This window comes from Schistocerca serialis, chromosome 9, assembly GCF_023864345.2.
Source record: "Schistocerca serialis cubense isolate TAMUIC-IGC-003099 chromosome 9, iqSchSeri2.2, whole genome shotgun sequence".
In the NCBI taxonomy this organism is placed as follows: domain Eukaryota; kingdom Metazoa; phylum Arthropoda; class Insecta; order Orthoptera; family Acrididae; genus Schistocerca; species Schistocerca serialis.
Genome location: NC_064646.1, coordinates 84900317 through 84922981, shown reverse-complemented (window position 1 = coordinate 84922981; position 22665 = coordinate 84900317). Strand labels below are relative to the sequence as shown.

Below are 22665 nucleotides of genomic sequence, written 5' to 3'. Positions count from 1 at the left end.
GATGCAAACTAAATGTTAAATTTCCTCATGTTAATTTGTCATTAGGAAAATATTCCTACATGCTATTTCATATTTTTTTGTTTGGGGTTTTAGGGTGCAAAACATCCAAGGTCATAAGCACCCAGTACAGAACCATAGAATGCTGGGACCACGAGTGTAAAAAACCATGGCAAGATCCAATACAAAAAGGAAGAAAAAACAAATCTAAAACATCAAGACGTTACAGAAGAGTATCTAAAAGACATCGACAAGACACCGGAGTCACCAGGTAGAAATCAAATCTCTTGCCATATTACCGCTTCTTAAAAAACTTAAAAGACGAGCCACAGCTCGCACATCATCCGCTAAAATGTCCGGCAAAGCGAGCGGCAGCCCGACACAGACGTAAGTGGCTAAAATAGGAGCAGATGATCAGGGAATGTGAACGTTAATGGCTGGCTACAGAAAGGACAGCTGGGTGCAGGGTTGCCACTCGAGTGGCGGTGACTAAAGCGGCAGTGCCTTATTTGCAAGTGAGCTAACATTACTTCCTCACGCCGAGATGGTCGGGAAAAAGTCAAGTCGACCAGGCTGTTGGGAAGAGGTTTGACTTCTGAGTTTGTTCCCATGAAGGGAGCACCTATGGTCATGCCAAAGTGACGTGATACGCTGATAGAGAAAAGTACAAATATCTTGCAAGGGAACAGAGTAAGAGGCAGGCCGACCGAGACGGACTGCGGCCTTGGCTGCAGCATCAGCAGCGTCATTCCCAGGCACACCAACATGGCCAGGAACCCACATGAACATCACTTGGGCTCCCCCATTCAGGAACAAATGGGGGCAGTCCTGTATCCGTCGTATCATGGGGTGGACTGGATCGGGATCATCTAGACTCTGAAGGGCACTGAGGGAGTCAGAGCAGATCACACAGCGAGTGAGCTGGTGCCTCCGGACGTAGTGAACAGCCTGATAGAGGGCAGAAAGCTCTGCTGTAAACATTGTGCACTGGTTGAGAAGCCGGTATTGAAACTTATCAGCCCCGACGACAAAAGCACAGCCAACACCATGGGCGGATTTGGAACCATCACTGTACAAAAATATGCTATGGGCAAGTTGTGAGCGAAGTTCGAGAAATTTGCAATGATAGGTCAGCTCGGGAATCGAATCCTTCGGGAACGAGCCAAGGTCAAAATGAACACAAACCTGTGTCTGAAGCCAAGTTGGTAAGTGCTCTCCTCCATTTAGGAAGTGGCGAAGCAGGTGACCAAAGTGGATACCGGGAGGCCGCAGAGAAGGAATGTACATCTCGTACTGGAGGTCAAGAATGTCATCAAAAAAAGGGTCAAAGGTTGGGTGGCCTGGCATGGAAGAAAGCCGACATGCGTACCTACTGAGTAGGACGTCACGCTGGTGCGACAGTGGTAGTTCACCAGCTTCTGCGTAGAGACTCTCAACAGTGCTAGTACGGAAGGCACCAGTGGCGAGACAGATCCCCAAATGGTGTATTGTATTTAGATGTCTTAACATAGATAGCCATGCAGAGGAGTAGACAATGCATCCATAATCCAACTTGGAGCGGACAAGAAATTGATACAGGCGGAGGAGGACAGTCCGGTCAGCTCCCCAAGGGGTACCATTCAATACACGAAGTTCACTGAGAGACCGGGTACAGTGTGCAGCCGGGTAGGACATGTGGGGAGACCAACTGAGTTTCCTACCGAACATAAACCATAAGAACTTCGTTGCATCCACGAACAGGAGAGCATTTTGGCCTAGTCGCAAGGATGGTGGAAGAAACGCTTTGTACTGCCAGAAGTTGACGCAAACTGATTTGGCAGCAGAAAAGGGGAAACCATTTGTGACACTCAATGAACAGAGATGGTCCAGACAACGCTGAAGACAGCATTGCAAGAGGCACGTCTGCTGAGAGCTGCAATAAATAGCGAAGTAGTCAACAAAAAGAGAGCCGGAAATGCCAGCTGGAAGGCAGTCCATAATGGGGTTGACGGCTATGGCGAAGAGGATGACATACAGAGCCCTGAGGCACCCCATTATCCTGTGAAAAGGTGTGGGATAAGGAGGAACCCACATGTACCCGGAAAACTTTGTCTGTTAAAAATTCCCGGATGAAAGTGGGAAGACGACCGCGAAGGCCCCATGTGTGCCTAGTACGTAGAATGCCTGTCCACCAACAGGTATCATAGGCTCTCTCCAAATCAAAGAAAATAGCCACTGTTTGTCGCTTCTGCAGAAAATTATTCATAATGAACGTCGACAGGGTGACAAGATGATCAACTGCTGAGTGATGCTTTCGGAACCCACACTGAACACTAGTGAGAAAATGGTGTGACTCCAGCCACCACACTAATCTACCATTGATCATGCATTCCATCACCTTAAGAATGCTGCTGGTAAGGGAAATTGGACGATAGCTGGAAGGAAGAGATTTATCTTTACCAGGCTTAAGTAGGGGAACAATAATAGCTTCACGGCAAAGTGTGGGAAATACGTCGGTCCAAATACAGTTGTAGGTATCGAGGAGAAAGCGTTTTCCCGCAGGAGGAAGATGCTGCAGCATGAGGACGTGGATTGTATTGGGCCCAGGAGCAGAAGACCTGGATGAGGAGAGAGCACACACGAGCTCCCTCATAGTAAAAGGAGTATTGTAGCATTCTCGATTCACAGAGACGAAAGAGATTGCACGAGCTGCCTCCGCCTGTTTCCAAAGGAAGGCAGGCAGGATGGTAGTGAGTAGAGCTTGAAACCTCCGCGAAGTACCGGCCCAAAGCATTTGAAACATCAACACGGTCGACTATGACTTTTTCCGCCACAGTCAGACCAGGAATCGGGGAGTGGGCATTAGTCCTGGAAAGCCAGCACAGGCCACCCCAAACGAGAGAGGACGAGTAAATCTGTTGAAAGAGCTGGTGAAGGAAACCCAGCATGCTTTCTTGCTTTCCTTAATATTGAGGCGGCACTGCGCATCTAGTTGCTTGTAGCGGATGCATTTTGTTAACGTAGGGTTGCGGTGAAAGACACGAAGCACACGTTGTCGGACATGAATCGCATTGCCGCACTCCACAGTCCACCAAGGCCGAGAGAATAACGTCCAAGAGGTGCTCGACCTCATCATCAAAGCTGGGAAATGACCGTTTGTCAAAGACTGCCAAGGAGAAATATAGCCTCGAGTCAGCAAGAGAGAATTTCCAATTATCGGGCTGCTGTGACAGGGTACGACTGTACAGGCAAGTCACACAAGGGAAGTGGTCACTCGAGTAAGTATCGGAAAGAGCACACCACTCGAGACATCGAGCGAGCTGGGCAGAGCAGATCGAGAGGTCTAAGTGGGAATAAGTGTGCGTGGAATCAGAGAGATACATGGCTTCACCGGTGTTAAGGCACACAAGATTAAGATGATTAAGAAGATCCACCAAAAGAGAACCTCTTGGACAGGTGACAGGTGAGCCCCAAAGAGGGTGACGGGCATTGGTGTCAGAGGAGCAGAAAGGGTGGAGGAAGCTGAGCAACAAGCTGCATCAGGTCCATCCTAGTGACAGCAGAAGACGAAGGTATATAAATGGTGCAGAGGGAAACGGTAAATTCGATAAGGAAAACACGGGCAGCAACTAATTGCAGGTGGGTGTGCAAAGGAATAGGATGACCCACCATGAGCAGGAATTCCTGCCGCAAGGGGAAGATCCATTCGTAGCGAAGTAAAATGGGAAAGAGCAAAATAGTCTTGAGGACGTATCTTGGTATCTTGTAGACAGCCTATAAGCAGACATTGTGATCGCAGGAGCAGCTGCAGGTCCGCCCTGTCCGACCGAAGGCCATGGATACTCCATTGTAACAGGGCCATAAAATTTAGGAACACCAGGAGGTGGACAGGCGCCCTCATATGCATCCCTGCTACAAGTGACACATTTAGCTGCGTTTTTACACGACGTGCTGGTATGATCGAACTGCTGGCATTTATAACACCGCAACGGATTGGGAATGTAAGGGCGCATAGGGATGACTTCATAGCCTGCCTTTATCTTGGTAGAAAGTGTTAACCGATCGAAAGTCAGAACAATGTGTGAGTGTGCAGCAAATCAGCAGCTTCCTTCTCCATAACTCTATGAACAGCAGTAAAGCTGATCCGATAGATAATTAGTTATTTTGTCCTCCATCAAACCATCTAACAGCCGGGTGTAGATAACACCGCGGGACAAGTTAAGTGTCCTGTGAGCCTCCACTTTTATCGGATATTCATGTAGAGTACCATTGCGGAGATGAGAGCATGACTTCACAGGGCCAGCGATGCCATCCACGCCTTTCTGTATAACAAAGGAGTTAACAGTATCAAAAGTCTGGTTTTCGTCTAAACGTGAGACTACTAGATATCGAGGCGCAACAGGAAGAGACAGAGGCAGGAGCCTCATTCCACTTTCGTTTATGGGGAAACACACTGAGAAAAAGAAGGGAAGTCAGTCATTGGGAAAAAGTCCCCCACAATTGCCAGCGTCTCCGATGGCGCGCTCCTTCCAGCAGCCAGGGGCCCTCCAAAGCGGAGCCCCCCACCTTAGGTCACACCTCCCGAACAACAGACGAAGGGACCAATTGGCAGAGAAGGAAGGTAACAGCTCAGGCAATCACCCCTCCCTAGGCCTGGCCTGTACCAGGGGGTACGTGCGGGCCCTTGAAGTTGTGGGCTTTCAAATAACTACGCACCCTTTGACTCAAAGTTGCAATATTAAAAGTTTTGGCTGGTTTCGTTGCCTAGGGGCTGGGATATGTACTTGCCGCATTACAGGCAAATACCACTGAGTCTACTGTATACTATAAGAATACACACATGAATCTAATGGTCGAAGGTTTCTATCACTTGGCAATTGCGAATTATGAAAGTAACATGTAAATTTATAAATGGAAGATTGCAATTAAATAAAATCTGTAGGTACTATCTTAACAACTTTAAATGATGAGTACGATAGAAGAAGCACTTTTGAGAATGCAGAATATTTCTGCAAAATACTTATTGCTGTCGATGGTCCCAGCAATTATATAAAATATAAATGAGTAACAGGGAAACAATAGATTCCTACTGCACGTAATTAGTTATGAACAACATAGCTCATGGGATATTCACTTCTAAATGCACACACGTCTTCACTGTAGAAACCACCGAAATCTCGCAAGTGCACAAGTCGGCACTCCGAATTATATCTATCTGCCGCGACCAAGCACAAACTGCTCCATGGTCCAAGTCTTTCCGCAGACAGTGCATCCGTCACGTCCAACACTTCCCATGTCCAGTGCTGTCCTCTCCAGCACTCCACAACTACCCTCATGTCCTCTCTCGAAACAATCCCCCTCCCCCACTTCCATACAGTCTTACCATTAACGAGCGCTCCCTCCATGTCTCCAAATGAACGTACATTCACAAACATATTTAAGCACATACAAAATACTGGATTTACATTTAAACACTTTAAATTATGGACAACTTGAAGCAATATATTTTATTTAATACTTTGCTCCACACTTACTAAAGCTCGAGAGTTGCAGCATCAAACTGGTTACTCCATTCATAGTTCATTTGCATGCAGCACATTAGAAGTCCAAGAATGGTTACATGATCTCATTCTGACAATTACAATGAACTAGACTCGAGCCTTTCAATAAGTAATGTTAGGCACTACTTTTACTCTCTTGCTTTTATCACTATCAATTAATTAAACTTCACATAATTTCAGAGAGAGAGAGAGGTGTAGCTGCAATTTCCCAATTTCCTCTGAACAACAGCATTACTATGGATGGTGTAACAGATTAATATTTTTACTGTACCATTTGCAATTTTAACTGGATATCTATTAACAGTGATAACTGAAGACCTTTACATTCTCCATTTTCTGCTCTTTCTAACTTACTACTTGCAGTATTCGGTAACAGTCCTATAATTATTGCTATGGCTATTGTCCTACAATATTTTGCTTTCCATTCCCACATGGCTACATTGTCCCAGCTGACGGGGATTGTGCTGGCACTGCAGCTCATTGCAGAGCAGGCAAGAAAAGAAAGGAGGCAGGGAGTGGGAGTGAGTTGGCAAAAGGTGGCCAATGGCTGGGAGGTAGAGGCAGCAAGCACACAGGGTAGGAATGTGGATCCTCTGAACTCAATCTGATCACAGGCAGGACTTGTGCAGAGTGCACAATGATACGGGAGGGGGAAATAAAACACAGGAAGATGTTGACTGCATGGAGGTGGATGTGAGTGCAGAATGAGAGGTTAGAGTCCTTGGGCAGGTGTCGGGTGGTGGATCTGGGGCAGGTGCTGGTGAAGATTTGAGGCATGGAGTAGTATAAGATTAAAGGAAGTTCTACATGAATAACTATGCAATTGTGGAGAACTCGTGCTAGAGGAAGGATATATGCAGCCAGAGTTGTTAAATTACCACTGAAATCAATCATTTTGCATTCAGTGGAGTGTTCCACCACTAGGTGGTCAATTCTGTGTCTTGTCCCCACATTCATTTCCACCCGTCTCCTCCCTAACTTAATTCAGTGTACAATCACCGTCCTCTTCCTCTGCTACTCCACTGACACCCCCCCCCCCCCCCCCCCTCCAAAGTATCTACAACTACACACCATTGTGCACTGCACAAAACTCAGCCACCTCCAGTCTCCTTCGGGTATCAAAACTATTTATACTAGCCTACACAACAATGTTGTTACTGCATTGCCAAGGAAAATAAAAACCACCTTGTGTCAACAATAAAATACACTATGTAATTGACAGCAGAATGCACTGATATTGTTAATTATTTAAAGTATTTTACTACTGAAAGCAGTGCAGCAAGATGGTTTTTATTATATTTGATGTCACCATAAGAAATTTGCCATTCACGCTGTTTATGATACATGAAGATTATCAGATCACTTAAGTCGGAAGTTAAAGATTTATTTGTCAGCTGCTTTTGGCATTTCTAAAATAGTATGTTTCTCCCAAATAATTACAACCTGTGAGGCACCACATACAGAAAATATATCTGGAGGATTCCTCTGGGAGCTATAAATGTCCTCACTCTGTTTAAATCTTACCATGGAAAAAATCCAAGCTGGTATAGTGACAATATTATGAAAAGAATAGTTGCTACTCACAATATAGCAGGGATGCTGAGTCAGCAGCCAGAGACTGTGCTTGCGGGTGCACATTCTCTCTCTCTCTCTCTCTCTCTCTCTCTCTCTCTCTCTCTCTCTCTCTCTGTGTGTGTGTGTGTGTGTGTGTGTGTGTGTGTGTGTGTGTGTGTGTGTGTTGGCCTGTTTGGCCAGAAACTTCGACAGTCTTTTTGTTGTGCCTATCTGTGACTCACCATGTTTACATGCTTATCAATGGCGATGTCTGATCAAAAAAGTGATATGTTATCTTTATCTCTTCCATTATTCATATTCCACTCTGAGTATTTCATTAGCGCACTTCTTTCTTTTACATTTCTGATATCAGTGGCACAGCAGAATGTGTGCTACAACCAATCACAGGTTTTTAGGCTATTAATTACACATAGATGTTTTATACCACTTACAGACAAACAGTTGGTGACAAGGTTCACATCTTTTGAAGAAAAAACTGCAGAGAAACATGCACCAACCTTGTAATATTGCTTTGGCTTCAGGCCTCTGCAGAAGTTCATGGCTGGGCTGAGCATTATTCACCATAACTTGAAGCTCTGGAGGTAGAGGTGACAGTGAAGGAGGAACTGCAGGAAGTACCGGGTGTACAGGAGGCGGCACGGTGAAATGCCCCATGTGTGACGGCACAGCTTGCTGCTGTTGCTGCCTCTGTTGAGCCAACTGCACATGCTGATTTGCTGCTATCAGTTTTGACAGCATCTCTTGCTGCTGTTGCTGTTGACGCTGTTGCTGCAATGTGCATTCAATTTGTCAGTTTGGACTTACAATTTTAGTATGAAGGGAGTAATTTATTTAGCTTTAATGTACATGATGTTTACTACAGTTTCCCACCAACTGCACAGAAATAATACAATTTCTAATCAGACAAAGGAACATGTTGGTTTTAGAAGTAGATATAGCACAATTCCAGTGAAATTACAAAATGGAAAAAAATGAGTAAAAAAAAAAAAACGTTAAAGGAAGGGAGCTGAAGCTATTGCCTGTTTGATGAAGTTATGTTGTGGGGAACCAACAGTAAGGCTGTACAATAATAACTAGACATCTTAAATGAAACAGAGAAATATGGCATCTATGCACTGTGGAGAAATGCAGGACTACGGAGGGAACCAAGGGACATGAGGTTAAGGAAAAATTAACATTAAAGGACAGGATAATTGAAACTGTGGACAACTGTAAATATCCCAGTAGTGTAATACTGAAGAATCACAAGGATGGAGGTAGCTATCAGCAAAAGGGTACAATAAAATGATCCATCTCCTCAGTGTGTGGTGGGTTCAGTTTGGGGAAGAGTGGTACCAATGAGGTTTAAAGAAGCCCTGAGCAAGATGTACTTTCGCCCACATTGACAGAGCATCAGAGACCTTCACAATGACTAGAGGTGACTAGAATCCATGCCAGTGATATGAAATTCCTAAGTATTATGTTATGGAAAACAAGGGGAGAAAGTGAGAAATGAAGATGGTAGGGAGGAAATTGGAGTAGAAAAGTTAGATAATAGAGTTGCAAAGAGCATGTTAACATAGTTTGGACATGTAAAGCTAATGGAACACACACACACACACACACACACACACACACACACACACACCTCTTCATAAGGTTAATAAAATATTTCTAACAAAAATGAGTCCAACAAGAACATTCCACATTACCTAAACTGTTTTCAGTAGTCTCAATGTGAGTTCTCAGATACCTACACTGGAATATATAGGAAGGAATACATGTAAATGGCACATACATGAATCACACTGTGTTGCCATTGCACTGACTGTCTACAACAGAGAAAAATGTACACAATCAAAAGACAAACCCAACATAGCATATTTGAATAGAGGCTTAAAAATCAATTGCAGTAAGACAAAGAGTAACCGACATACTGAAAAAATTGTATGAATTAAAAATGAAATCAAACAAAGTTTTTTTCTTCAAACAATGGAAAAATCCAGGATGGAATTTAACAACATTATGAGAAGGAAAGTTGCTTCTCACCGTACAGCAGAGATGCGCGCGCGCCCGCGTGAACACAGGCCGCCACACAAAGCAAAGGTGGAGAAGCGTTTCACCCACTGGAAAGCTGTAGGTACTGTGAAGTGGAGCTGTAAGGTGGCTATAATTTAGCACCTTACAAGCACTGATCTACATACCTTGCCACGATTTAAAACCGAAATTAGGTATCATTTGATAGGTTGCACATCGCATATATGATGATTTAAAGAAGACTGACTGTCACATACACCTTGTAAATAGTTGTTAACGCTTACTGCATGAGAGGTGATTGAGTGTATTATCAAAACAGCGTTATAAATTATTGCCTATACCAGTAGAGGTTGGAACGCCAGTGGAAATGAAACAGCATGCGTAACTCAGGCCCTGGCTGGAAAACCCCGCACAGGTATATTGGTCCTGCTTAACACAGTAAGTAACCCAAGACGGACGGTTAGGGCACCTGAGTGCTGAAGCAAAATACGGCAGCAGCTGGCCGTTACTGTAGCGAGGGCAGTAGGATAACCTGATACTACTTCGGAAACTCAACGTCTTGGACGCAGCAGAGAGGAACAAGGGGTCGTTAACTCTGAAATCACGCAGAATGGGTTATTTCCAAGTATTTCACACTGAGAAGCATACCATTGTATGAATTCCTAATTAATGGGTTTAGGTATTTCCTCATGAACTTTCTGCACTGGACAACAAAAGACTAAAATATGGTTGGTCAGTGTTCGGAAAAATCTGTAGAGAGGGACAATATTCCATGGTTTCGAGAATATGATTTGCCTTCTGCTTTTATGAGGGAGGGTAGCCAAGCTTTGCTGGGAAACCAGCGGTGGATGAAAGAGGTCTTCCGATTTTTGCACCCGTGTGTGACGGTCACTTCAGTATCAGCTTTGTTGCTACAGAGGGACTTGCTGTCTTTGCTTTTAGGAGATTTTACAGTTAGAATAGTTAGGCACTGTACTGATGCAAACTTATACGATTCTGGACTTCGCCTCCGTGTAGGGAGTTGTCGTAGAGTACGCAGTGTTCAGTGATTGAGAGCACTACTTCTGTCGATGCTCACATAGAGACATTATCTGAATTCTGTCCTTGTAGCTGGGAGCTAATATTTGTATGTACAACACAGAGAGGAGAAGACAGTATTAGATTATACTAGTCACAGGACCGCTTTCTGCCGTCATAGTGTTTGAACGAGTTGTTTTTATATTTTGTGGCTCAAATAATTCTGTCGTCACAGACGAGTACGAGAAGCATCACTGACGGACCAGACACAGTACATACAGTAATATTGCTAATTGCTTCAGCTTATTAGGGCTATAAAGCAAAACAGCTGAGATCACATAACTTATTTCCTCTGAGGCTGCACACCACTGTAGATCATCTTTGAAACTAATGTCTTCTAGTGTTTGGTACGTACGTGATGTTAGTCATCTCACATTATTTATATTAGATAAAGTAAACATAAAAAGTGACAGATTTTGGCAACTTATCACTAATATTAATTTTGAAACTTATTTGTGTCTATGTGCACTAGACATTAATATACTTACATTTGTAACATATGAAGGGGTTTTAATCTACAATAAATGTATAAGCAGAAACAGCATTTATGATTTTGTACTTACTAGTTCCCTTCATCATTCATTGTAATTTGTATGTTAAAGAACAAGGAGGAGGTGGTAGTATCACCATAAAGAGATCCTAAGCTCTGCTTCAGGGGGTAGTCAGACAGGGCCAAATCTTCATTTTCACGTTCAGTATTTTCTATTGCGCACATTCATTTTACAACTGCCTGGAGTAGCATCTTGGATATGGCTTACCCTACCAGGATCCTACTTTGAGTCTCCTGATAGTAGCCATAAAGTGGTTTGAAACCTTTGACATTTTCAGAAAATTTTTTCCCCATTTGTAATGTTTAGGTGTTATTGATAGTGATCACCAGCTTGCTTGTATAGCTTGCAGTGGTAAAGTCACGCGATAACATTAAAAGCATTATTTGTGTGTAGTATTGTATTTCTTTTCAGAGGCGTTACACTTCAGCCCGCTGGCGGCAATTTATTGATATTTGTGTTGTGTCATTTGTCATCTTATTTTGTTTGTATTGTCGTAACACTGCTCGTTCACGATGTTGTCATTAGTTTGGCTTGTTTGTTGTTCATATTTTATGTTACATGCCCGTTACATAATGTGGGTAGTGTAAATTGTGTGTACTTTTAAGAGAGAACTTATCAGGGATCACTCCATGATAACTAGGGTGAAAGCGACTAAAGCACAACAGATCACTGTTTGTAACAATATGAAAATGGCAGATACAATGGATAGTCAAGAAAGTGTATGGGATGAGTTGGCTTTGTTAGCAGCACAAGGAACAGGTGAGGAGAATACCAATCCAAGAGAACTTTTTTGAGGATGATAGACACTGTCAAGCCCGTGGTGGGCAATCTGATAGCGAAGATTAGGAACAGAGACACACTGAGGCAATCTTAAAGATATGGGACTATAATGTAGGGAGTCCAAGTGAATGCGTAACAACTAAGAATCATGATAGCTTGCCGTCAGTGACTATCACGAGGCAGCATCTCAGGAGTGCATGGTGATTACTTTCTTGAATACCAAGAATGGAAAATGGTAGATCACCTAAGAGTAGAGGAAGTCACAATAGGAGAGAAGATTTAGATAATGCAAGTGTGTTGGACATCCTTTTACACCTAAAAGCAATGGGAAGTAAAATTCAGCTCAGCTCAGAAATGGGGAATAAAATTCAAAACAGTGTCGAGATTCAGTCAATAAAACATGCAAAGACGGAAGTGAAAAATGAGGTATTGACACGCCAAAGAAAACTAGAATGAGAGATTGCGGAGGTCAGAAGAGCTGCGAATGAGGCGAGATTACTAGCGAGGGGGTGCAAAGTGGATTGCTCTTGAAACATTAGCGAAGACAAAATATGAAGAAGATAGGTAGAAGTGCATTAACCAAGTTACAGAGGTGCTTGAAACAAGTAGAAATAACACAGCTGCAAAAAGACAGAAATTGCACGAAGTAAGGCATTGACCGAAGAGCTCTCACTATTTAAACAAAACATAGAAATCGAAATTATGCGATCATCTCAGGAAGTCAGGTCACAACCTAGTCAAAAATCACATCTCAGAAAAGAAATAGTAGGCGATTTGGAAATAACAGAAACCGAAAGAGACAGTTCAAATTCAGCACAATCATGTTCAAGCCCAGACGATATTGGAATGTGCTCGAATGTAAGAGTTGCTCACCAACTACAGACAAAGTTTATCTGCAGAGCAACAAAATATCGCTAGAGATATGGCGCATGCGTCTACACTGGGCACGACTGGGTCGCAAATTGGAAATACGGAGAACAGCAATGAGACATTTCATATGCATACTTGTTACCCAATAATGCGCACCTTGGGACATTTTTCCAGTGAGGAAAACATGACAGGGAGTAGAAGAGAGGATGCCCAAGGTAACAGTAGACAGGAAATGTTAGCACCAAGTGAGAATGTGGTAGGTCAAGTGGTAAGAAATTCTAATGAAATTTTCGATTTCAAGCATTTTATCTCTGTACGAAAATTCCAGCATTAAGAAGATGAGGGTAATGTTTTACACCCAAAAACTTTCACTGGACAATTTGATTTATTATTACCTCTCCACTGGCCTCCGATGTACAAACTGGACTTCATATGTTCACATATAGAGGGAACATCGGCCGAAGGCATGCAGAACATTGCAAAAACAAGCACATCATATGAAGAGTTTCGTGACGCATTTTTAAACAAATACTGGTACAAGGAGACACAAGACAGGATAAAACAGGAAATAATGATGAGCAGAGGCTTGAAGAGTTCAGGGTTCCGTAGTCTGGTGAAGTATTTCAGAAACTCTACCAAGAAAAATCAGTGTTTGGATGACCCATGCACACCGGCTGAGATCATAAGATTGTGTTACATGAAGTTGCCAATTTCCTACCAGAAAATGCTCATCGGCCGATGTGGAAGTGATGAAGGATTCAAGGGTACCCTAAGAGTTGGAGTTCGCTTTCAATGAGCATCATCAGGCTGGAGAAAAACATAGGCAGAGAGAGAGGGCAAAGTGAAAGAAGTGAGAACAGAGGAAATAATAGAGGCTATAATTGGCAAAACAATGTAAATTGGCCACCTCACCAAAACATGGACCATAGGTATCTTCGTGGGAACAACATATAGTGGAAGAACTATGGCACGGAATATAGGCAACAAAATGAACGAAGGTGGGAGCCACAAAGTAATGGCGTATCATGGGGTGACAATAGATAAACTTGCAAACAGTTTGATCAAGGATAGGGTGGAATGAATAATAACAGGAATCAGGAACAATCAATCAAAATTAGACCACCTATCCCTGGGAGAGTATGACAAAATGAAGTAGACTGAACAATGACTAGTCCAGACTATGGGCACTAGTGAAAATGCGCTTGTAAACGATCTCGCAAGCAATAACGTAATTATAGAATGAGGACATGAGGGAGATATTACTTGATGAAAATGAAACATTACCTAAACAGGAAACCTATCTGGTGGTAAAAGTACAAATGGGAGGAATTATGGGTACTGCTGTAATAGATAGTGCAAGAAAACTCAGCTATTTCCGATAGACTGTTCACTAAATGCAAGGATTCAGTTAATCCACCGATGCTTCCAATGCAAAAACAACGGTATGAGGTGCGTTAGTTGGAAAGGGTACAGAAATATCACAACGAACACGTCTAGATTTTGAATGTCAAGGACACCAGATGACTGCAAATCTGTTCATAATACAGAAACTAACAGCTGATATAACAATCGATGTAGATTTTCTTTTAGTGCAGAAAGCTATCATTGATCTAGGAAGAGGTGAGTTACTGTTAAGGGAGAGAATAAAAATAAAAATCAGATTTGATGAGAAGGCAATAAAAGCTAAAATACCAGTGAGCTTTTTACAACTTCAATTCACAGACAAACATACAGTTCAGAAGGAGGAGTGTAGAAAAAAATGAGAATGGAGCAGATTTCAAGTCATAACATGAGCAGATTAATGAAATTAACAGTAAGATTAATTCGAAACTTGAGAATCTGGAAAACATAGATATATGAACAGACAAGGGTTGGAGTTTGCACTCAAAAATAATGCAGAGATCATCTTCCCGAAAACCGGATGCATTAAGGGGTATCAATATAAATTTGAGGTAAAGAAACAGACCATTTCGGGTACCTCCTTATGCCATCCTATGGTCATACCAGGAAAGGGTTCTAGGTGAACTACGAAGAATGGAGGACAAAGGTGTAACTGAGGGAGTGAGATCTGAGTATACTAGTCTACTACGCATAGTAGACAAAAGGACAGTGGAATTCGACTGGTGTTAGACTCTCACCAAATAAATAACATTATTGTGCCAGTGACGGATCGCCCTGAAAGGCTTGAGGAGCACCTTCAAAGATTTCATGGGGTTTTGGTGTTTCCCTTACTTGATTTGTGATCGAGCTTTTGGCAGATAGAGCTCGATCCTGAGTGCCGAAAACACACGGCATTTATTGCCTTCGGAAGGTGTTTTCATTACAAAAGGCTCCCTTTTGGATTGCCTGTATCTTCAGCTGCATTTATCAGGGGCCTTAGCAAAGTATTGAGCGAAGAGTTAAAAGAGAAGATCATGTGTTATGTAGACGATATATTGATAGCAAAAAATACCTGGGAGAAACAAACTCTTAGAGGAAGTGTTAGGTAGTTTGAGAAGGTATGGGGTGCATGCAAATATTGGCAAGTCTTTTTGGTAGCAGTAGAATTAGCTTTCTGGGACACGTAGCAACAGGAGAAGGGATTAGTCCAGACCCAGGGAGTATGGCAGAAAACAACTGAGAGGGTCTTCTAGGGATAATAAACTTTTATAAAAAGTTTATATATGTGGAAAAATTAGTTAGTCCCTGACTCTGCCAATTGAAAGGAAAAAGGAACACCCTTGGTGTGGGATGAGTGTGCAGAACGAGAATTCAGTAATTTGAAGGCGGCACTCATCAATGCTCCTATTTCATCATATCCTGACTTATCACAGGATTTTTGTATGGCCACTGACAGCGCGAAGACTGGTTTGGGAGTTATGTAGTTTCAGGAGTTTGAACAAGACGGAAAATTAGTACACAGAGCAATCGCCTTTGGTAGCAGTGTACTATCAAAAAGTGAAAGTAATTACTCTGTTACCAAGCTTTAAGCCCTTGCAATAGTATGAGGATTTAAAAAGTTTGGACACTTTCTGTTCAGTACAAGAACAAAAGCCTACACAGACCATAGGGCCCTAGAATTTCTCGTAACAGCCAAACTTCCACATGGAAGACTAGAGAGATGGGTAGCTGTGCTTTAAGGATACCGATTTTCAACAGTCTATGTGCATGGTCTGACAAACGTCATTGCTGATGCCTTGTCCGGCTCACCTATTGGTGTAACAGAAGAGAGAGCTGAAGCATTAGATCAAGAGCACTTTTCGTTGTTCTACCTCAAAAGTGTTGCATTTGAAAACTTCTCACTGTAACGATGTGGATTATCCAGAATGAGCAAGACAAGGAACCAGATTTAGTCAAAATAAAGGAAAAGCAAAGGATCGGACGCAGGCCCACATAAGATAGCACTACCTCTTGAGAAAAAGTATTCTGTTTTACAGGGCAAACGTTAATGATTCATTGTGGGTGGTGTATATACGAAGTGAGTTAATAAATAAGCTTACATGGTACACGCACCTACCGTATTTACTCTAATCTAAGCCACACTTTTTTTCCGGTTTTTTTAATCCGAAAAACCGCCTGCGGCTTAGAATCGAGTGCAAAGCAAGCGGAAGTTTTGAAAAATGTTGTTAGGTGCCGCTACAACTAACTTCTGCCGTCGAATATATGTAGCGCTACACAGGCATGCTTTGTAGGCACAAAGAAATACTGGCGCCAAAACTCTGCGTCGGTAAATAAATTAAAAAAAAAATGTGGAAGACGAGCTTTTTTCCTCCGCCACGAGTTTCGACTACTGTATTTACATACATTATCCAACGAAGTAAATACAAATTCCGTATTGTTTATCTTCGAATGCAGCAGAATTTCAATTTACTACGAAAATCCGACTGGCAAGACTGTTTAGGATGTTTGTCAATATGGCCAAATCTACGTTCTGAATTTTTTCCTACCTGTGAGAAGAGAAGGTTGCTAATAGGAACCTGATGAAATGTGAATCATTTGCAGAATTCTCTTCACGATAAGAATAATACGAATATAAACATTTTGCTATGTATTCTTTCATGTTTGCTGCTATCTCATTTAAATCCTGTCTGCCTAATAAACTACGAAACTAGAGTGAGACAACAGCAAACGTGGAAGAATATACATATTGTGTCATGTTTATATTCGTATTATTCTTATGCCTAATAGTGATACAGTCAGAAATTAAGCACGGCAACTGATTAGATTTTGAAATCTAAGATGATTAATTTCTGTGCAGAATTTCATGTACTAAAGAAGTGGCTGCAAAGATTTTCAAACAGAGAAAAATTTTCGCCTAACTCTCGTTCAGAACATGTTCTATCATACACAGTCTATTATTTGGTTCTTGTTGATCATTATCAAAGAAAGCAGTAGTGTAGGTAACAACAAATAGCAGTCTCTTACCATTGTTTCGCCAATGAGACAATTCCCCCCCCCCCCCCCCCCGCCTCTCTCTCTCTCTCTCTCTCTCTCTCTCTCTCTCTCTCTCTCTCTAAGTGGCAGTAGTGCGCAGAAAAGCAAGCCGTGCTGCGAGCAGCGACAGGCCGTAAACGCGCACTATCAGAATGCGACAAACAATGCACGACACAGTGCAGTAATGCATTTTCAGCTTAGAGTGACGTAAACACCTATAACAAAGAAAACGGCACTTATCAGATCAAAGCAAAATAAGCAATCGATTCAAACCAGACGGAGCACGTGAAAAAGGAAGGGTACTCGTATAAATACAGACGGAGCGCCTGACGCATAGCAATGGCTACCTGGTAAAGCTTAACTGCTAAGCTTACGACTCTAACCAAACTACTGTCGCTGTATCGTCACCCACTCGACGTAAATTGTGTCGAATATTACAATGGACCAACTTTGTTTCGATTTGGAGGTGCGGCCTAAAACTTCTCTCTCCCCCTGAATTTCGAGTCGCAAATTTCAGGTGCGGCTTGGATTCGGGAATTTTTTTTTTTTCCTTAATTTTGAGGCTCATTTTTCAGGTGCGGCTTAGATTCGAGTAAATATGGTAAGCTATGTACATTTAGGTCCACGAAAATGTTTTCTGAAAATGCGCAGACCAAAAGCCGCATGTAAGGGAATTTGTAGTTGGACAAAAAGACTTAGTTAAGTCTTATAGGTTGTCCAATAAGCAAATGAAGCTATGTCAAAAGTTCAAGAGATACAGTGGCCCGGTACATATAAGAAGACTAGTGCATGCAAATGCGGTTGAAATTGAGTCTGTGACATCAGGAAAATCTTTGAAACTATTATGTGAGCTATCTCAAGCCATTTATAGAGTAAGTAGGAACAATTAAAGAGAGCTTGTATGGCGAAAGTAAAGTATATTGTATATAGTTGGCAATTAGGTTATTGCACTGAAGGGATATGTAGATGTGCTATTATAATGTTAAAACAGGTACTACAGTGCATAGAAGGGTAGAATGTCCAGAGAGAGAAAATTAGGGTAGGTTTTTTTGTGTAGGCTATAGCTATGAGCACAGCAAGCTGAGTGTACAATTTAAAGGGTGTCTTGAGTTTTATGATGTGCTATCTGTCCATGAAGGAATAAAGTAAAAATGATAACTGTGTGGTACTGCAAAAAATAAATGAATAATTGTAAAGATGTGTGAATAGGTAAGTTTGTTACCCAACTGATGTGGAACGTATTAGCAGAGAACATCAGCATTTTGAAAATATTTTAGAACTACTTCATGAAACGAGTGTGGATTTTTCATGTTTAGCGGTGGAATCACAAATGAGTGACTCGCTAGTAGCGTTTTGCGGTGACTCACAGGTGTGTCGTCCAAATATTATTTGTCTCCATTCAGAGAAACAAGAGTTCACTAGGTGACCTGCTCCATGTGGCTACGCGAGAGCGCACCGTTATTTGTATATGGAAGTGTTGTATTTATGCTGTTCAGAGACACAGAAGAATTGTGTACATGGTGGTCAGTTCTGCCGAATACCATGTAAGCACACCAAAATGATGCTCGAGTGTCACTATCATGAAATGGATGTGTACGAAGAGGATATCGACATGTAAAAATTAATAAAGGAAAGTACAAAATGCTATACGTTCAAAGCACATGACATCGTGTTGATGATCAGTGATTTTATAAAATGTACTAAAATCTTTATATTTTCAGGTACCACTAATAAAATAGAATGTAACTTTAGTAACATAAAAGGAAGAGTTAACGGCAGATAAATGTAATAGCAGCAGCTCCGGAGAAAGGACAGTGACAGAGAAGGTTATTACTGAGTAAAAACATGAAATAAGGTATGTGAGTGTGATTAAAGAAGCTATCAGTAATTTTGTACTGAACTCGCTATGTAGTTTGTGATTGTCGACAGGAAGAAAGTCTAAGCATGAAATGAATAAGAGGTCCGCCTATTCATTCATTTGTGTGTGTTTGTGCAGACGTGCACTTTCTTGTTCACAGATATTCACAACAAAACCAAGAGCCACGAGATTGGATGATCTTATGATACCCAACGACAGTTTAGTACTTTGAATACGGTTTTAGTTAGATTAGTATAAAAGTTCTACTGGCCAGTAGTTTAACAAATAGTATTTGCAATTAACATTGGGATGTGGTGATCATAATTCTACTGCTGTGTGTATTTTTTTTTTGTAGATATACAGGTGCCAACAGATATCTAATAATTAAATTACATAGGTTGAGGAATATGTTCTTTCATAATTAACATTAACTTTGTACATGAAATTCTGATCCGAATAAGAAGAGTAAATAAGTGAGTGTCTTGGCTGATTGTACAGCTAGAACAATAAATTTAAAGATAAATGAATATATATATAATTTAAAAACAAAGATGATGTGACTTACCAAATGAAAGTGCTGGCAGGTCGACAGACACACAAACAAACACAAACATACACACAAAATTCAAGCTTTCGCAACAAACTGTTGCCTCATCAGGAAAGAGGGAAGGAGAGGGGAAGATGAAAGGAAGTGGGTTTTAAAGGAGAGGGTAAGGAGTCATTCCAATCCCGGGAGCGGAAAGACTTACCTTAGGGGGAAAAAAGGACAGGTATACACTCGCACACACGCACATATCCATCCACACATACAGACACAAGCAGACATATTTAAAGACAAAGAGTTTGGGCAGAGATGTCAGTCGAGGCAGAAGTGTAGAGGCAAAGAAGTTGTTGAAAGACAGGTGAGGTATGAGTGGCGGCAACTTGAAATTAGCGGAGATTGAGGCCTGGCGGATGACGAGAAGAGAGGATATACTGAAGGGCAAGTTCCCATCTCCGGAGTTCGGATAGGTTGGTGTTGGTGGGAAGTATCCAGATAACCCGGACGGTGTAACACTGTGCCAAGATGTGCTGGCCGTGCACCAAGGCATGTTTAGCCACAGGGTGATCCTCATTACCAACAAACACTGTCTGCCTGTGTCCATTCATGCGAATGGACAGTTTGTTGCTGGTCATTCCCACATAGAATGCGTCACAGTGTAGGCAGGTCAGTTGGTAGATCACGTGGGTGCTTTCACACGTGGCTCTGCCTTTGATCGTGTACACCTTCCGGGTTACAGGACTGGAGTAGGTGGTGGTGGGAGGGTGCATGGGACAGGTTTTACACCGGGGGCGGTTACAAGGGTAGGAGCCAGAGGGTAGGGAAGGTGGTTTGGGGATTTCATAGGGATGAACTAAGAGGTTACGAAGGTTAGGTGGACGGCGGAAAGACACTCTTGGTGGAGTGGGGAGGATTTCATGAAGGATGGATCTCATTTCTGGGCAGGATTTTAGGAAGTCGTATCCCTGCTGGAGAGCCACATTCAGAATCTGATCCAGTCCCGGAAAGTATCCTGTCACAAGTGGGGCACTTTTGTGGTTCTTCTGTGGGAGGTTCTGGGTTTGAGAGGATGAGGAAGTTGCTCTGGTTATTTGCTTCTGTACCAGGTCGGGAGGGTAGTTGCGGGATGCGAAAGCTGTTGTCAGGTTGTTGGTGTAATGCTTCAGGGATTCCGGACTGGAGCTGATTCGTTTGCCACGAAGACCTAGGCTGTAGGGAAGGGACCGTTTGATGTGGAATGGGTGGCAGCTGTCGTAATGGAGGTACTGTTGCTTGTTGGTGGGTTTGATGTGGACGGACGTGTGAAGCTGGCCATTGGACAGGTGGAGGTCAACATCAAGGAAAGTGGCATGGGATTTGGAGTAGGACCAGGTGAATCTGATGGAACCAAAGGAGTTGAGGTTGGAGAGGAAATTCTGGAGTTCTTCTTCACTGTGAGTCCAGATCATGAAGATGTCATCAATAAATCTGTACCAAACTTTGGGTTGGCAGGCCTGGGTAACCAAGAAGGCTTCCTCTAAGCGACCCATGAATAGGTTGGCGTACGAAGGGGCCATCCTGGTACCCATGGCTGTTCCCTTTAATTGCTGGTATGTCTGGCCTTCAAAAGTGAAGAAGTTGTGGGTCAGGATGAAGCTGGCTAAGGTAATGAGGAAAGAGGTTTTGGGTAGGGTGGCAGGTGATCGGCGTGAAAGGAAGTGCTCCATTGCAGCGAGGCCCTGGACGTGCGGGATATTTGTGTATAAGGAAGTGGCATCAATGGTTACAAGGATGGTTTCTGGGGGTAACGGATTGGGTAAGGATTCCAGGCGTTCGAGAAAGTGGTTGGTGTCTTTGATGAAGGATGGGAGACTGCACGTAATGGGTTGAAGGTGTTGATCTACGTAGGCAGAGATACGTTCTGTGGGGGCTTGGTAACCAGCTACAATGGGACGGCCAGGATGATTGGGTTTGTGAATTTTAGGAAGAAGGTAGAAGGTAGGGGTGCGGGGTGTCGGTGGGGTCAGGAGGTTGATGGAGTCAGGTGAAAGGTTTTGTAGGGGGCCTAAGGTTCTGAGGATTCCCTGAAGCTCCGCCTGGACATCAGGAATGGGATTACCTTGGCAAACTTTGTATGTGGTGTTGTCTGAAAGCTGACGCAGTCCCTCAGCCACATACTCCCGACGATCAAGTACCACGGTCGTGGAACCCTTGTCCGCCGGAAGAATGATGATGGACCGGTCAGCCTTCAGATCACGGATAGCCTGGGCTTCAGCAGTGGTGATGTTGGGAGTAGGATTAAGGTTTTTTAAGAAGGATTGGGAGGCAAGGCTGGAAGTCAGAAATTCCTGGAAGGTTTGGAGAGGGTGATTTTGAGGAAGAGGAGGTGGGTCCCGCTGTGACGGAGGACGGAACTGTTCCAGGCAGGGTTCAATTTGGATAGTGTCTTGGGGAGTTGGATCATTAGGGGTAGGATTAGGATCATTTTTCTTCGTGGCAAAGTGATACTTCCAGCAGAGAGTACGAGTGTAGGACAGTAAATCTTTGACGAGGGCTGTTTGGTTGAATCTGGGAGTGGGGCTGAAGGTGAGGCCTTTGGATAGGACAGAGGTTTCAGATTGGGAGAGAGGTTTGGAGGAAAGGTTAACTACTGAATTAGGGTGTTGTGGTGCCAGATTGTGTTGCTTGGAATTTTGAGGTTTTGGAGGGAGTGGAGCTGGAAGTGGGAGACTGAGTAGATGGGAGAGACTGGGTTTGTGTGCAATGAGAGGTGGTTGAGGTTTGCTGGAAAGGTTGTGAAGGGTGAGTGAGTTGCCTTTCCGGAGGTGGGAAACCAGGAGATTGGATAGTTTTTTGAGGTGAAGGGTGGCATGCTGCTCTAATTTGCGGTTGGCCTGTAGGAGGATGCTCTGAATAGCCGGTGTGGATGTGGGAGAGGAAAGATTGAGGACTTTTATTAAGGATAGGAGTTGACGGGTGTGTTCATTGGCTGAGTTGATGTGTAGGTGAAGGATTAGGTGGGTGAGGGCAGTGGATTGTTCAGTTTGGAACTGGTATAGGGACTGATGGAAAGAAGGGTTGCAGCCAGAGATGGGAACTTTAAGTGTGAGGCCTTTGGGGGTTATGCCAAATGTCAGACAAGCCTGAGAAAATAAAATATGCGAGCGTAATCTGGCTAGGGTGAAGGCATGTTTGCGGAGGGAATGTAAATAAAACTTAATGGGGTCGTTGTGGGGGTGTTGTGAGGGTGACATGGTATTAGAAGGTGGAAAGTGTAAGATGAGGTTGAAATGAAAATGAAGGATAAAAATATATGGGGAGAGATAAGGGTGAACTAGAAAATAACTGGAGATCTGGTATGAAAAAATGCGAAAAAGTGTTGGTTAAGTTGATCCTGTGGTGAACTTGGGTTGGTAGACAGCGATGTGCATGAAGGTTAGGTGGTTGTGTTGCCGCTAAAACACGTTA

General features: G+C 42.9%; 1 protein-coding gene across 6 annotated transcripts in view; it reads right to left on the bottom strand.

The window, feature by feature from the left end:
- LOC126418536 (eukaryotic translation initiation factor 4E transporter) overlaps window positions 1–22665 on the bottom strand; it is a 320599-nt gene that overhangs the window by 72258 nt on the left and 225676 nt on the right. For all 6 annotated transcript variants that reach the window (XM_050085342.1, XM_050085344.1, XM_050085348.1 and 3 more), the window contains one exon: window positions 7610–7880. In XM_050085342.1, coding sequence (XP_049941299.1) covers window positions 7610–7880 — 271 coding nt within the window. The remainder of the gene's footprint in view (window positions 1–7609; window positions 7881–22665) is intronic.